Genomic DNA, 17,374 nt, shown 5'->3' with positions numbered 1-17,374 from the left:
GAGCACAAGCAAAGCAAAGTCACTGCAAAAGCTGCCACAAAGCTGAAGTAGAAGCATAAAAGCTGCACAAGTCCTCACTCTTCTACCTTCATATTTTTGTCTTTAGAAAGAAAAAATGTGTTCGCAACAAGCACCTTTCTTCCAAATGGCTGCATTCACATAAGAGCTGGGGTAGTGTGGAACTATTTTAGGGTAGATTTTATCTGCCAGATTCGGAAAGTGGCTACTCCTTCAGGTTCCTGTTTTTCCACAGAGTAAATGCCACTGAATGTTTTCTAGGCCACAAATGACTCTAAATGAGGTTAGAGGGTTAGCATTGTGACAAAGGGCGTGGGCCTTTATTGTTCACAGTTAATTATTGATATCTTCCTGGTTAATCTGCGACATTAATGACTCGAGCGCTCAGAGATTAAAGGCCTCGGATTTCAGCGGTGCAAGTGAAGGGTAACTCAGTGACAGGCAGCATATGGGTTATAACATTTTTCCACTACAGGTCAAACCTGGTGATACGTGCTATAACAAAATAAACCTGCTGCGACTTGCTATCGATCACAGTGAACGGCCACTTGAAGCTTCCAGACAAACTCAAGATGTAAAAATCACCAGTCGATCTTTATCACCCTTTAATTGTAGTGTAATTACAAGATACACCATCGAACATACAATGCCCAAATATTGCACCATTACATGATATTGCAATAACACCGTGATTGTCTTTACAGCCCATACATAAAGTTTATAAATAAGGCGTGAGTTTAAAAAAAAAAGATATTAAAAGGCAGGTGAATGTGGTAAACATGCAAATAGCTGATGGATTCGTGACATTCATGAAAAGCCTCTTTTACTTCTGAAAAAGCAAAATTAAATTCTCATCCACCCTCACGCTGACAATTAAAAGCCACCAATTAGCACCATTATCACCTATTTTCTTCATGCCGATGATTGAAAACACTTCCTTTTATAGCCAGCAGTGGCGTCATTTAAAAATGGCATGAATCCTACACTAATACCACCTAGCACAGTAAAGCTACATATTAATCAGTGCACTGTTGGTAATACAAAAACAAAGCTGATGTACTGTCTACTGATAATAAAAATACATTCAGTACATGTACATGCTGATCTGGTCCTTGTGTGATGCTTACGATACTTAATTACACTTTATAGCAGCAGATACTGAAGCACCACACAGGGCGTTAATGGTCTTTACCCAGTGTCGGCTCATTTACCACTGGTGTCGTTTACTGTACAACATGCAGCGTATAAACACAGGAAAGTTTCATCCTTTAAGGCATGCCACAAACCCCGAGGAAAACACTTCTTGAAGGCTCAAAACTAAATAAGCATTTGATGCAAAAGGGAAAAAAACATAATTAGCAAGAAGAAAACAACAATAATGCTGTTTTTAATTTTAATAACCAACTCTTCACTTTTTTTAAATAGCAACAAGCAGAGCACTTGAACTCTACAGTGCAGTCTACATACTACAGGTGTGCGGTGCACAGACGGCCTTTGTGACTGAAAGTAGGTAGCAATCAATTGATCAGCAATATTTTCAAATTGACTAAAATGTATTAAATACTTCAAAATAGCTTTACTGATTTTACTTCACTGTCATTTTTTTATTTCTACATGACTTGAACATGAACCTGAGGTCATGAGGTAGATGAGCAGAGTTGCAGCTGCAAATGTTGTATTACTTCAGTGTAAGTGCCTTCATATTGCTCGTTAGTCCTTCATTTGCTCCTCTCTGATACCACAGGCTTGCTTCATTTCCTCCCGGTGTTCAAAGACTGCGTGCACAAACTGGCCAAACAAGCGCTCCATATAGCTCTCGCCTAGAGGAAAAAAACCCTGCAAGAAGGCAATGTGTCCCCCGTGGGCCGTCAATACCAGGGCGACGTTAGGAAGATCCTGAACTACGGACACCGGGAAGGCTGTGAGAGCAGGAAAGAAAAAGCCCAAATGAATATAAACAGACAGCAAAGTAGACACAAAGCAGACACGTGAATCGGAAACCTTTTGTAACCCGGAGACTTCAACGTCCATGATTACATATAAAAAAGGAATTGTGCTAAAAAGAATGAGACATTTCCTAATATAATAGAGATAAATTCAATCATCTGTTTTGACGTCGCTTCAGTCCATCTTAAATGAGCTCACACACAAAGATGAAAGTGTTTGAGAGAGTGTTATCTTGCATGTGTGGATGCAGTATTAAACTGTATTCGCTTACATATGTTTTCAGTAGTGTTCCTGAGTCTGTGGCAATGAACCCACTGGCACCTAAGGGCCTTAAGATATCAGCCTTGGTTTTTAGCTTTGTCACTTGCATACAGAGAGTTTGCTTGATTCTCTAAAATTCCAAGATCATTTGCAGCTTTATTTTGAGAAACTTTACTGTCAACTATTTTTTCGTGTAGTCTTTAACAGAGTAGTAAATGCTGCCCCACCTTTACTTCTGAGAAACCTAGACACTCTTGGATGCTCTATTTATACCCAACCGTGTTACTAATGTTCCACCAGGTGTTTTCTTTAGCAGTACACTTTTAATATGATGTCTTGTACAACTTTCAGTAAAGCATTCAATTTTACACAATGTTCCCAACTTGTTTTTTTCGAATAGGACCATAAAATCTGAAAAACGTCACATTTATGAGTAAACCATTACAGCTGTTATTTCCCCTTTGCAGTGCTTATACTGACACACCTCTCCTGTTGTGTACTCACCAGTCTGTGGAGAGAAAGGGTCATCAGCAGCATTGAGACACAGGATGGGTACGGCTGTATTGGGGAGCTTTTTGCCTGGGCTGGCATCGCGGTAATAATCCATACATGAGCTATAACCAAACATCAGAGACGTATAGCGTTCGTCAAACTCCCGGATGGACCGAGCCTACAAAAGGGTGTGAAAACAAGATGACGATGAATGTAGAGTCAATTATACATCTAAGAAACTGACAAACTGTGAGTAATATTGTATCATACCTTCAGGACATAGTCAACATCCACCACTTTCTCTAAAATCTTCCTGTGCCTGTGAGAAACAGATTTTGGGGTTTTATTTAACTGGATTTACAAACGCAAAACTGTTAGACAAAATTTATGAACCCAAATGTATCCAACCTGGTGACAGCGCGGTGCAAGCATCTCGTGATGTGCCTGTTGAAGAGCAGCCAGTTGAGCGGTTCCTCCATCGAGTCAGAGGACTTACGTGCATCCCAGGGTACGGAGATGGTGATACCGGCAACCAATCCTGACTCGGTGTGCTTACGGGCCAGGTAGTTTAACAACACCATGCTGCAGCAGGGTGAAAAGAAACGAATCATAAAATTGTTAAAAATCAATAAATAAAAGAAATGGAGGAAAGACACAGACGACAAATCTAGGTCCAGAAATGGAGGCCAGCAGAAACACTATGCACCAACTCACCCTCCCAAAGACACACCAGCCCCAAGCACAGGAGCACTGGGGTAGAGCCCTTTGACATGCTGCACCACACACTCAAGATCTGAAGTATTGGCAGCACAGTAGGTGACTGGTGTCTGAAGCAAGCAGAGGGATACAGGAGGGGAGTTACATGCAGCACTTAAGCCTCAGATCTTCTGTTAGTGTTATTATTGGTCTGAAATGGTGTATCAGTGGAAAAACTTAAATTACTACTTAAACACACAGAAAATACTTTCAATTCACTTTTTTTGTTTGTTTGGTTTTTTTTTTTTAATCTGAAACTGTTTTAAATTGGGATTAAATACATTGGCAACCCATCTACCAAAGGCTAGAATCCTTGCAGGGGGGATCAGAGTTCAAGACCACCACAGTTTCCTACTTCTCATTTCTGTCCTCCCGCTCTAAAATCCTCACTTTCCTCACTCAACTGGGGTCCTTCAGAGTGTATTGACATGTTACTTACAGATTTTTAAAAACTAATTTGATATTATTCTAATTTATTAGGTATTCATTGTACTTACCAGCAGCTCCTCCCCTCCAAGACCTCTGTTGTTGAAGACCACACATCTAGGAAGGAAAGTATTTATGAAAACTGCTTCAGGCAAATACCGGGCACAAGCTACAATAAGCTTCCTGCTTAATGTAAACTTTCCTGTTAGCGCTGCTTCAAGATCACTTCATTTTGTGTGAGGAGTGCAGCTGACCTGTAACCCTGGCGTGTGGCCTGGCTAACGGCGTGAAGCACATAGGACTGCTGGCTGTTTCCTGTAATCCCTGGGAGGATGAGCACTGTGGGACGCGTGGAGGATTCTGGGTAGGTCACACTGGCATGATTGTCCAACCAGTCAAGAGAGATCTGACCACCATCCACTGTACGGATCAGCTCACTGGGAGATGAAGGGACGAGACAAGATATTCATTATTTAATTAAATGTTTAGATTAAGATTTTTAACCCTCTTGTAAATAGTGGTGAACTGAAAAAAGAGGGTTTCTTCCTACTTGCGATAACTGACAGGGGGTCTGGATTTGAGGGCAGCACAGACCAGCGTTTGAAGTCGGCCTCCCCAGCACCACGGAGTGGGACTGAAGCGCTCAGCTACCACAGGACAGTGCTTGTAGAGGAATGCACTGAAAGCCTCACTGCAAACCAGAGCTGGTCTCTGAAAGGACACAAGACCAGATGAAGGCGTTATAAAAGCACAGCTGCTAATACATTCACACCTGTGAGAGACAAGAAAACATCCAAAACACACCAGGCGAGCAGAACAAGGTACAAAGAAAATAATGGCAGTATCAGTGGTATGTAGATGTGATGTGACCAGCTCTGCAAGAAATACATCACTTGGAAACTTTGATGTGATGTTACACAATAGCATTTGATTAGCAAGTAGCTAACAATGAGAAAATAACTCTTACCAACGTTTTAGATATTTGAAAATAGTATTCAAATATAATCAATTCAAAATTCATATTGTCTTGTTTACAGTCTGTGAAGATATTTTAGATATTTATTTTTTCTGCATTTTCTACATAAACAAATTCTACTATTGACCATACTTTGAAATTATCCTCACTTTAGCTGCTTAAACTTAAGTAAGACACTTATTATGAATAAAGCTGATATACTGCTTATTACCAAATGATCACTCATAACCATGATCTTCTTCCAGTTTTATTTATGGAATCAATAAAAGAGAGGCTTTAATTTTGTAGAATAAAAGATCATATCTCATACACAGATGATACACATATTACAATATTATAACCTACAGATTTAATTTTATACAAAATAAAGTTAATTTTTTTAAAAAAAGGTTCAGAGCTTTGAGTACAAACCTCTGAACCCAAACACTAAAAACTGTAAAATTATGGACCAAGAAATGTTAAATAAGCTTAAAAATGTAAATAAATAAAACGGAAAAACAGTTTTTTAATTAATTAGAAAAACAAAATACCACAGATAAAGTCGAATAGGAGTTAATAGGATATAGTGATCTTCATTTTAAAGGAAATAAAACGCTTAAAAATCCAACTAAACTGTAAGTCAAAGCGGGTATGGCGGAGTCTTTGCCGCTAACTTCGACCGCAGAGACTGACCTGACACTCGCGGCCCCACAGATAGTACATTGTGGCTGTGAGGGAGCAGATGATCACCGTGTATGGCCTGGAAACACACTCCCAGTATGTTCTCCATACCTCCGCATGAGTCAGAAACATGACAACGGTCTAAGTGCGGTTGACAGCTGAGCTGCTAGCCGACGACGTCGTTAACCGACACAACGGAATAACAGGACAGAAAGAATATGATATTTAATGCCCGACAACCTGCCTTCATCAGAAACATCTAACGTTCAATATGTTGTACTTCGACTCTTCCCAGCAGCCTTGGCGATATTACGTTAGACGCCGGTAGCCATCAGGTAATAAGTCTGGTGTTTTCTCCGGGAGCAGCTGCTTCCTAGTTCTCACAGGCGAAGCTCCTGATTGGACAAAAGCTCCAACTTCAACGTCATGGCTACGATCCATGTAAACTACAAATATGGAGATATAGTTTTTCTTTTACTTTCTATGGGGTTATTGAAAATGAGTATATATACGTGTGTGTGTATATATATATATATATATATATATATATATATATATATATATATATATATATATATATATGGATAGATAGAAAGATAGATATACATTTTTTTTAAATACACGTAAAATATAATGTAGTTGTAAGGAGGATTTCTGTAGTCTGTTGATTTCCAAGATAGTGGAAAAGGGGGTGGGATTAAATAAGCTTATGTTTCTTCCTGCTCCTTTTTGAGCATGAAAGTTATTTGTAGTTGTGGTTGCTCGTTTTCCTTTTGTTTTTCTTTGTTTGTTTGTCTCGTTTTAATTCTATGTTGTTATACTGTTTCAACAAGTTCAAAATAAAGATTCAATCAAAAACAATCAATAAATGATTGCATTACCGCCACGAGCTGGTGTGGAGCTTGGATCGAAACTTTTGTTTATTTACGGCTTTAAAAACAAAAATAATTATTTTTATCAGCTAAGTTGGCATTTTTAAAATATTTATTAGATCTATTTTTCGTCTGAGGACTTGAATGAAATTGAATTGCCTTATTTCTGCCTCATATTTCTAACAGTGTATCCTGTGCTGATCAGTTCAGTATGTACAAATGTATCTCCTTTTCCCTCCTCACCTCATTTCTCCTTTTGTGCACTTCAACTTACTCTTGTTTATCCCACCTTTCCCTCAGGTTGATTTATTATCACCATAAACCTTTGTTGTGGCCTTTGCTCCATTCTCCTCCTTCATGTCTTTTGACACCAAATATACAAGTACCCATAAAAATATTGCCACTAGCCCTATTACGTGAATTAACATTCACTAAAAATACTGGTGGTTGGCAGTGCTAATCCTCAGCCTCATATTAGACATCTACGATATCAATTTCAAAACCCTATGTTACCTTGTTCTCAACTAGTGAAATATTTAGCAAATTATTAGATTAATTAGCAACAGGTCAGGAATATTTCTGCATCTTAGGGAGGCAGAGTTTCTCCGAAGTAAAGATGGGCTGAAGTTCACCAATGTGCAAAAAATTGTGAAACAATTTCAGAATAACATAAAATCGCTGAATATCTCATCATAGTATATCATCAAAATATTCAGAGAATCTAGAGGAATCTCTGTGCACAGAGAACAAGTGCAAAAAGTCAGTATTAAATGGCCGTGACCTCCAGGCCATCGCGCAGCACTGCATTGAAAACAGGTATGGTTCTGTCATGGAAATCACTGCAAACAAACAAAAAACTGATGTTCAGTTTACTGCTAATAAAAATACATTCAGCACACATACATAGTGATCTGGTCCTCATGATACGCTTACGATTCATTATTACACTTTATGGCAGCAGATACAATTATCTGAAACCCCACACAGGGTGTTACTGGTCTTTACACAGTGTCAGCTCATTAACCACTGGTGTCCCATCCACACTCTACAGCATGCAAAAGTGTAATCATAGGAAAATTTGACTGTCTACAGAACATGAACCTGAGGTCATGAGGTAGATGAGCAGAGTTGCAGCTGCAAATGTTGTATTACTTCAGTGTAAGTGCCTTCATATTGCTCGTTAGTCCTTCATCTGCTCCTCTCTGATACCACAGGCTTGCTTCATTTCCTCCTGGTGTTCAAAGACTGCGTGCACAAACTGGCCAAACAAGCGCTCCATGTAGTTCTCACCTCGAGGAAAAAAACCCTGCAAGAAGGCAATGTGTCCCCCGTGTGCCGTCAATACCAGGGCGACGTTAGGAAGATCCTGGACTATAGACACTGGGAAGGCTGTGAGAGCAGGACAGAAAAAGTCCAAATGAATATAAACAGACAGCAGAGTAGACACAAAGCAGACACATGAATCGGAAACCTTTCATGTGACTTCAACATCCTTGATTACATTTTAAAAAAAGGAATTGTGTTAAGAAGAATATAAATTCTCAACAATTACAAAACTTGATTTATCTTTTGTGCGCCAAATCTGACAAGGCCTACTGAATCAGCATTTATGAGTAAACCATTACAGCTGTTATTTCCCCTTTGCAGTGCTTATACTGACACACCTCTCCTGTTGTGTACTCACCAGTCTGTGGAGAGAAAGGGTCATCAGCGGCATTGAGACACAGGATGGGTACGGCTGTATTGGGGAGCTTTTTGCCTGGGCTGGCATCGCGGTAATAATCCATACATGAGCTATAACCAAACATCAGAGACGTGAAGCGTTCGTCAAACTCCCGGATGGACCGAGCCTACAAGGGGGTGTGAAAACAAGATGACGATGAATGTAGAGTCAATTATACATCTAAGAAACTGACAAACTGTGAGTAATATTGTATCATACCTTCAGGACATAGTCAACATCCACCACTTTCTCTAAAATCTTCCTGTGCCTGTGAGAAACAGATTTTTGTTTTTTTATTTAACTGGATTTACAAACGCAAATGTAGATTTAGCAACCGTAACTTATCCGACCTGTTAAGAATTTGGTGCAAGGATTTCGTGATGTGCCTGTTGAAGAGCAGCCAGTTGAGCGGTTCCTCCATCGAGCTGGAGAACTTCAATGCATCCCAGGGTACGGAAATGGTGATACCAGCAACCAATCCTGACTCTGTGTGCTTACGGGCCAGGTAGTTTAACAACACCATGCTGCAGCAGGGTGAAAAGAAACGAATCATAAAATTGTTGAAAAAAAATAATAAAAGAAATGGAGGAAAGACACAGACGACAAATCTAGGTCCAGAAATGGAGGCCAGCAGAAACACTATGCACCAACTCACCCTCCCAAAGACACACCAGCCCCAAGCACAGGAGCACTGGGGTAGAGCCCTTTGACATGCTGCACCACACACTCAAGATCTGAAGTATTGGCAGCACAGTAGGTGACTGGTGTCTGAAGCAAGCAGAGGGATACAGGAGGGCAGTTACATGCAGTGCTTAAGCCTCAGATCTTCTGTTAGTGTTATTATTGGTCTGAAATGGTGCACTGAGGATGACGTTCTCCATATTTATATTAAGAAAAACACTGAAACTAACTATGCCTGAAGAAATTAATCTTAGAAAACTGGTCACAAATGCATTGTTTTGTTGGGTCAAAAGCTTGAACTTTTTGGCCTCAATGTCAAGCTTTATGTCTGGAGGAAACCAGGCAGCCAATACCATGACATCAAATTTAGCGCGGTGGTGGCAGCATCATATTGTGCGGATGTTTTTGTGAGATTAGTCAGGGTCAAGGGCAAGATAAATGCAGTAATATATCAAAACATCCTGCCCCAGAGTGCTCTGGAACTCATACTGGGGTAAAGGTTCATCTTCCAACAAGGCACACAAAGCACACAACCAAACAAACAAAGGAGTGGTTTCCACTCTGCAAATGTCATTGACTGGACCAGCCAGAACCCAGACTTGAACCAATTGAATGTCTCTGGAAAAAAATCAGAAAATCGGTGTATGCCAACCTTCCCCCTCCAACTGGATAGAAGAATGGGAGAAACTGCCTAAAGGTTAGCGTGCCAAGTTTGTAACATCATACTCTAAAAGACCTGAGCTGTAATTGCTGCCAAAGCTGCTTCTGCAAAGTATTGAGCAAAGGCTGCAAATTCCTATGTACATATTATGTTTTTATTATTAAAACTCACAAGCACTTGGGTGTTCTACTTTGCAAAATTTTGTGGTGAAAAATAAAAATTTTGGAATAAGGCTGTAACATGAAAAAAGTGGAACAAATGAAGCACTCTGAGTACTCTCTGGATACACTAGAATCATTCCATCCACATTGTTTAATGTGCCCGCACCACTGGCAGGAAAACAACCCCAGACAGTGTTTTCATATTTGAAATCCTCACTTTTACTCCTCCAAACACACCTCTTGTCATTATGGCCAAAAAGCTAATATTTGTCTCATCTGACCATAAAGTTTTCTCCAGAAGGCATTTAGCTTCTCCACGAGGGCAAATTTCAGTCAAGCTTGAATGTGTTCATTCTGGAACATGAGCTTCTTTCTTAAACAGTGTTTTGAGAATTAGATTTTACTTAACTATAAATTATTAGGTATTCATTGTACTTACCAGCAGCTCCTCCCCTCCAAGACCTCTGTTGTTGAAGACCACACATCTAGGAAGGAAAGTATTTATGAAAACTGCTTCAGGCAAATACCGGGCACAAGCTACAATAAGCTTCCTGCTTAATGTAAACTTTCCTGTTAGCGCTGCTTCAAGATCACTTCATTTTGTGTGAGGAGTGCAGCTGACCTGTAACCGTGGCGTGTGGCCTGGCTAACGGCGTGAAGCACATAGGACTGCTGGCTGTTTCCTGTAATCCCGGGGAGGATGAGCACTGTGGGACGCGTGGAGGATTCTGGGTAGGTCACACTGGCCTGATTGTCCAACCAGTCAAGAGAGATCTGACCACCATCCACTGTACGGATCAGCTCACTGGGAGATGAAGGGACGAGACAAGATATTCATTATTTAATTAAATGTTTAGATTAAGATTTTTAACCCTCTTGTAAATAGTGGTGAACTGAAAAAAGAGGGTTTCTTCCTACTTGCGATAACTGACAGGGGGTCTGGATTTGAGGACAGCAAAGACCAGCGTTTGAAGTCGGCCTCCCCAGCACCACGGAGTGGGACTGAAGCGCTCAGCTACCACAGGACAGTGCTTGAAGAGGAATGCACTGAAAGCCTCACTGCAAACCAGAGCTGGTCTCTGAAAGGACACAAGACCAGATGAAGGCGTTATAAAAGCACAGCTGCTAATACATTCACACCTGTGAGAGACAAGAAAACATCCAAAACACACCAGGCGAGCAGAACAAGGTACAAAGAAAATAATGGCAGTATCAGTGGTATGTAGATGCAGTGTCAGTGTGCTGAATAATACCAGCTCTGCACTTTAATGTGATGTCACACAATAGCATGTAATCAGTGAGTGGCTGACATACAGAAAATAAGTCTAAGATCAAAACTCCCCTTTTCCCTTTGATACAGTCTGTGCAGAGATTTGTTATATTTGCTTATTTTTTGGCATTTTTAACATAAAATTCTTAATTCTTAAATTCTTCAGCTGCCAATACTTAAACTTAAAGTGCTTAAACTTTAGCACAATGCTTAATATGAATATGAACAGGTCACACAACAAAGTCAATGATAAATAAGCTCACAGAAAAAGCACCCAGTTATAGAAGTGCAAACATGTCCGTCTAATTGCAAAGAAACAGGAGAGACATTAGGTGCAAAGGGTGATCGAAAAACTCTTCACAAACACATTTCCTTTTGTTTGGCAATTTTCGAGTGGAGTCATTGCTTTTAAACATTACAGATTACAGGAAGTATGAAAGCCATGAAGCTCCTGGTACGCATTTTTTGTGATGGCACAGTCAGTCTGCAGCTTTCGACTTTTACGCGACCCCGATCTCTAATACCTGGTCGGTAACTTCTTGGCTGCGTTGTTGTGGTTCCCAAACACTCCCACTTTGTGTGAAACCCACCGATTGTTGATTGTGGAATATATAGGAGGAAGGAAACGGCGAGATCCCATTTCATCACTACGCTTGAGTTCACGAAATCTTCAGAACGACCCATACAGGTGCTTTATTTTATACACCTGTGATGACTAATTTGAGCTTTAGTTGTGGTCGGTGGTGTGATCGGTTTAATTTTTTTTCCCTTTACCAAACAGACTTAATTCTACATCTCGCAAAAGCGTACAAGACTCAGCTGAGGGGTAAAGTAGAACTTTTTTGAAGTAAACATATAAATTTTTGTAACTAATTGGAAAGTAGCATAGTGAAAAGGAAACAGAATAAAGTAACCACGGAATCTGACCTGACACTTGCGGCCCCACAGATAGTACAGTGCGGCTGTGAGGGAGCAGATGATCACCGTGAACGGCGTGAAAACGCACTCCCAGTATGTCCCCCATACCTCCGCATGAGTCAGAAACATGACAGGACAGAATGAAGTGCACTAATGTTTAATGCCTTCATCGCCAGCATTCAGCGTTGAGCTCTAGAGCGCGCAGGCGTTCTTCTTTTATTTTTGGTGAACAATAAATTATTGCATTACCGCCACCAGCTGGTGTGGAGCTTGGACCGAGACATTTTACTGTTTCATGAAAAAATGTGGCTCATTTTTTATTTAATAGACGTTTCAAAAAAGAAAATGAGAAGGCGAAACTAAAAAGAAACAGCTGGAGAAACACTTTACAGCTAATTAGGTTAATTAGCAACAGGTCAATAACATGATTTGGTATAAAATGAACATCTTAGAGAGGCAGAGCTTCTCAGAATTAACCGTGGTCCGAGGTTCACCAATCTGCAAAAAACTGTTTCAGAATTATCATCAATATAAAACTGTAAATATTTAGAACATCTCACGGTCTACAGTACATGATATCATTAAGAGAATCTGGAGAAATCTTTGTATGCAAAGGATAATTCTGATGTCTATTGGATGTCTATGATCTTCAGGCCCTCAGACAGCACCACATTAAAAGGCAGGCATGATTCAGTCATGGAGATCACTGCATGCACTCAGGAAACTTCCAGAAATGATTATCTGTGTTCACCATGTCATCCACAAATGGAGATTAAAGCTTGTACCATGTAACCATGTAAAGAAGAAGCCAGACGTGAACATTATGGGACGCTGCCATCTACTATGAACACAGTTCTTTTAAATTGGACTGAAGCAAAGTAAAAAACTGCTGTGTGGTTAAATGTCTGGTGGCATGAAGACTCCAGCGACACTTGAAGCACTATGGAAAAACTTTATTAGCTGACCAAAGCGTTTCAGCTTGTGGCCTTCATCGGGGTCATTGCAAAATAAACGTTTGAGTTTAGATAAAGGAAGAAATCTTGGTAAAATTACTTCAAATATTTGAAAAGATATAGACGCTGGACTAAAGAGGGGAGGGACCATCCAACTTGCTGGCTTTACTCAATGCTTAAATCCTGCTTCTCTGTTGGTAAGAAAGTGAATTAGGGCCGATGGAACTGGCAGCTTGCACATATAGACAGGGTCAATCAGTGTTGACATGTATGTACAGATTTTAAAGCAACACACGTTCCATCCAGATAACATCTTTTTTCAGAGAAGGCCTTGTATGTTTCAGCAATACAATGTTAAACTACATTCTGCAGCTATTATAACAGCCTGGGTTTGTAGCAGACAAGTTTTGGTGGTGAGGTTAACCGCCTGCAGTCCAGATCTTTCACCAGCTGAAAACATTTGGTGCATCAAAGAAGACCGAGGATTTTTTGTTCCGCTAGAATCCTTCATCAACATTCCAGAGGTGGTCTCCTCAATTCCCAGATATTCTATCTTTTATATCTTTTATATCTTTTATTAAAAGAAAAGGGTATGCTATAGTGGTAAACATGACGGTGCCCCAACTCGTTTACTGTCATCAAATTCAAATGACCTTGTTTTGTCTTAAAAGGATATTTTAAGTGTTTTTTTCTTGTGCATAGTCATAAACACTGCTCCTTACTTTGAGATGAAACTTCAGAATACTAAATGCTACTGCAATTCTATTCTTTTATACCTCTGCACACATCAGTATGTGAATTATAAAGATAAGTGAAATCTACGGTGTTGTCATAAAGTATCCAAGGTTGTATTGCTGGCAGTAGTACAGCTGGACTAAAGTTTAACTGAATAATTTAAGTAGTTGTTGCGTTCTGTGTCACTAGCCGCCCACAGCTTTTTATTTCTCTCCGCTCCCTCTGCCAACAAGTGCCTTATGTTGTGTAATCCTAACTTTACCCCTGTAGACATACCCAGGGTTAGCTGCATCTTATTGTATCCCTTTTTTTTTTTCTTTTAATGCTACTCTTTTAAATGCACTTGTTCCTTATTCCTGTTTCTTAGCACCTTTCTGCATCTTTTTACATATAGGTCCATACTTTGTTGGGCAGACACAGTGTACACCCCCACAGTGGATTTTAAATCAGTCATGTGATTGAAGTGCACAAAGGAATGATTGTAGACTTTGATATTTATGCCTCGTCAACAGTTTTCTTGACTATGCGAGTTCTTGTGAAGGTGTTTTCATTTCCATGGAAATAATTCTGTGATCATCCACTTTGGTGGTATTTTGTGCTCTTTCATGCTTTTTTGATGTTGTTAAGCTTTCCAGTAAACTCCTTCTTTTAAACAATGAACCATATTGTTGATTCGACCACTCCGAAGTTCTTGCTTTTTCTCTGATTGGTTTAGTTGAATTTTGATTGGGTTTCTTCAGCCTTATAACGGTGCCCCTCACTTCCACTCGCATCTGTCTGATTGTTTGATTTAAAATCTTCCGTAGTAGTGTGCAGAGGCAAAATTACACACACACGGTCCGAACTGTATGTGCATTACCACCACCCTCTGCTGGGCCCTGCTAGAAACATGTCTTGACATCAGTGGCGGAGCGGGGGGGTGGCTTACTGGGCTTAACTCCGGGTTGTTTTTTCAGAAGCCCGGGGTCTTTTGGAGTGTAATTTTTTCATAGCTAGATGCCTGTCTGACAACTGTATAAAACAAAAACTACACACAATATTCAAAGCACATAGTGCACACTGTGGGAATTTACGACTGTGCGTAAATCCCCCCTAATATTGGTATGATCCGAGCTCAGACACTGAGGGAGGGGGCGGGGGGAGCTGCTGCTTGCAAGTGCGCTGTTGGAGAAGTGCAGCCAGGCAGACAGAGGGGAGAACTGAAGTTCGACCAGGTACCAAAGAAAATCATTCGTACTGTACAAATAATGTAAATATGACGGTGTATCACGAAAGATTGATATCAAACTGATCACTTGACCCATATTACGTTACTTGCTCTTCAAGTGAATCAACAAATGGCGAAATGAAAAGCCGAACAACAACAATGCTGTTTCTTTAGAGAGTCTTAGCTTACATGTATGTTTATTTCATATTTTCAGTTGTTTCCCTCCACGTCTAAATAAATCGGTTTCAGTAATGTACTGATATACAAGAATGGACATAAGGGGCTTCTTTTAAAGAAAAAACTCTGGTAGATGTTATTTTATATATTATGCTTTGTATGTTGTTCAGTATATTCCTATTCAAAACAAGAGGAATTTCAATACACAGCAGTATATTCACAGTTGAAACCAGATATTTACATACACTTTATGGAAAACCCAAGAACATTTTTTTACTGTACAACATCAATTTAGAGTAAACTTGTTTTGTTTTGGATAAATAAATATTGAAATATCTTTTGAATTAGTTAAATGTCAGAATAAAGACAGACAGAGCTGTCTCTTTTTATCTCTTTCATCAAATTTAGGAGTACATATACACTAAGTTTATTGTTAATTAATAAGAAAACTCCAGACGATTCCATTCTGAGCTGAAGAAGCTTCTGATAGGTTAGTAGAGTCCATGTCCATACAATTTGGTGCCATTTAAAATTATGAAATACAGATAGTTTCTCTCTTTACTCTTAAAGTTAACAAATATGTTTTTTATATTTATCAATCTAAAAAAATAAACATTTAGTCTGATTTGATGTTACAATTAAAAAAGTGTTTGTGTTTTTATCTGAAGAGTGTGTAAATATCTGGTTTCAACTGTATATTTGATGATGTTGGTGTTTGGTTTGATTGTCAGCAAGTTATGCAGGCTTGTTTGCACAACAAGGCTAAATAATTATATAAACTTTTCTCAATCTAAATAGTGGACTTTGGTAGAATTACAAAATAAGTGTAGTGCAGGTCTATGATGATTTTTAGTGCTACTATCATCTAGTTCTGATTCTGGTTCTGTCTTGGTTAAATCCTAAGTAGTCCTGATTTGAACTGTTGTAGTCCTGTTTTAATTCCGGATCAGTTCTGGGTCTGGTTGAATTGGGGTTTAGTCCTCGAGTCTTGATACAGCCCAGACTTTGTTCTGCCTTGCTGCTTAATTAAAAAACTAGTTTAAGGTGTCCTGCACATGTGATATATATTTTTCCCTATATGAAGTCATTCTTTTTTGAACAAAACTCAAAACAGAGCCTATTAATCTTTCAGTCATTTCTAACCCCCCCACCTCCCACCCCAATCCCACATGCATACTACCCTTTAGGGCTAAGCCCCGGGTGTATCAAATGTCTGCCTCCGCCTCTGCTTGACATTGTCCTGTAAGTCACAGTTCATTTAAAAGTTTGTGTTGTAACCTTTTCAGCTTTTTTCCTTTAGTGTACAAAAGGAATTGCCATTGGATGGATCTACCACAAATTGTGAAAGAAGGGCATCCAGTAAAATTTAAAACATCTTAAATCTTGTCAGGCACATGCTTTTTAAAACACTGTTAAGACTGTAGCAAATCACATTTCTCACCACAGTCAAAAATAAGCTGCAACACCAAAGGAGGACTAATTTACAGTGGCCCCTAAAGAGGACTATTTGGATATGTGATTTTTGATTTTCGTTTGCTGTAGTATCCTGTAATTTAAGGAGTCATGGTATTATATTGGTATTGTCATTATTATAAATTACTGATTCAGTACATAGTATATGAAATCAGCAATGTCATCATCCCAACTAAAGCTAGAATGCTAGATAATATGTATATATCTCTAAATATAATTATCTAAATTTTGAATGCTAAAACATATAATCTCATCTACCTTCCCAATGAAGCTTATGCGCAACTTCAATTAGGCAGATCCGCAGTCACTCATCTGCCTGCTTTCCTGGGTTGTTTGGCTGCTACTAGTCTCTTCTTGACTCCACTACTTTTTCCCACGTTGTCAAACTCAGTACTGACATCATTACTCTAATCCAATCACCTTCTTGCCCACATTCTTTGAGCCAATTAGCCTCCACTCTACGTGGTTTAAATCTCTACTCTTCGTCTTGATGCATGCTCGATCATCCAGGTAAGTAAATCCCCAAAGTTGGATTATGTTCATGTGCTAGTTTCAGTCATTGTGCGATGTACTGTTTATAAGATTGGGGAAACCTGCAGTCAGCTGAGAGTGAAGAAGTCACTTGGATGAGTGACGAAACGTTTCTCCCACTGAAAATGCTACGTCCAGATGAATAGATTCAAACTTTCGGGATCTACTCTCTGTCATTCTCGCTTTCAGACTCGCATTCATGCAACCCACCTCCTCCCCATCCTCACCTCATAGACATATCAACTGGAGCTTCATCCAAACCTCACTCATCTTCACCACCACCACCATCTAGATTCTGCTCTGCCATGATAGGTCATCAGAGATTAATCGCCAAATACATTCATTTCTCTATGTCAATGAATAATGCTCAATTCTCTCCGTAATGAAATGAAGCTGTAAAAAAAATTTGTAGCTCACTTGTGGGAAAACAAACCTGCAAATCATGGTAAAGAAATGCAAATGAAGACCAAGACACA

The 17,374-nt window shown here is 39.5% G+C and overlaps 2 protein-coding genes across 4 annotated transcripts; both read right to left on the bottom strand.

Moving 5' to 3' along the window:
* Positions 1-52: 52 nt before the first annotated feature.
* Positions 53-5,946, bottom strand: LOC147312557 (phospholipase ABHD3-like). 2 transcript variants are annotated; one of them, XM_086264028.1, is made up of 9 exons: positions 5,781-5,946; positions 4,451-4,611; positions 4,155-4,337; positions 3,972-4,017; positions 3,433-3,545; positions 3,127-3,300; positions 2,989-3,037; positions 2,731-2,896; positions 53-1,937 (listed from the first exon to the last, which is right to left on the bottom strand). In XM_086264028.1, the coding sequence occupies exons 1-9, from the start codon at positions 5,793-5,795 to the stop codon at positions 1,729-1,731; spliced, it is 1,116 nt and encodes a 371-aa protein (XP_086120154.1). In that variant the 5' UTR covers positions 5,796-5,946; the 3' UTR covers positions 53-1,728. The 2 variants fall into 2 exon arrangements, with proteins under 2 accessions (XP_086120154.1, XP_086120153.1); XM_086264027.1 differs by having other exon boundaries at positions 55-1,937; positions 5,549-5,946.
* A 217-nt stretch (positions 5,947-6,163) lies between these two features.
* LOC147312556 (phospholipase ABHD3-like) lies at positions 6,164-12,038 on the bottom strand. 2 transcript variants are annotated; one of them, XM_086264025.1, is made up of 10 exons: positions 11,832-12,038; positions 10,553-10,713; positions 10,257-10,439; positions 10,074-10,119; positions 8,787-8,899; positions 8,482-8,655; positions 8,351-8,399; positions 8,093-8,258; positions 7,699-7,797; positions 6,164-7,247 (listed from the first exon to the last, which is right to left on the bottom strand). In XM_086264025.1, the coding sequence occupies exons 1-10, from the start codon at positions 11,949-11,951 to the stop codon at positions 7,099-7,101; spliced, it is 1,260 nt and encodes a 419-aa protein (XP_086120151.1). In that variant the 5' UTR covers positions 11,952-12,038; the 3' UTR covers positions 6,164-7,098. The 2 variants fall into 2 exon arrangements, with proteins under 2 accessions (XP_086120151.1, XP_086120152.1); XM_086264026.1 differs by lacking the exon at positions 6,164-7,247 and having other exon boundaries at positions 7,261-7,797; positions 11,832-12,036.
* Between the last annotated feature and the right edge of the window lie 5,336 nt (positions 12,039-17,374).

This window comes from Aulonocara sp. 'chitande type north' Nkhata Bay, linkage group LG15, assembly GCF_057382095.1.
Source record: "Aulonocara sp. 'chitande type north' Nkhata Bay isolate Kocher_YH1m ecotype deep benthic linkage group LG15, A_spYH_male_GT1.1, whole genome shotgun sequence".
Lineage (NCBI taxonomy): Eukaryota > Metazoa > Chordata > Actinopteri > Cichliformes > Cichlidae > Aulonocara > Aulonocara sp. 'chitande type north' Nkhata Bay.
This window is presented reverse-complemented; position numbering and strand designations above follow the sequence as displayed.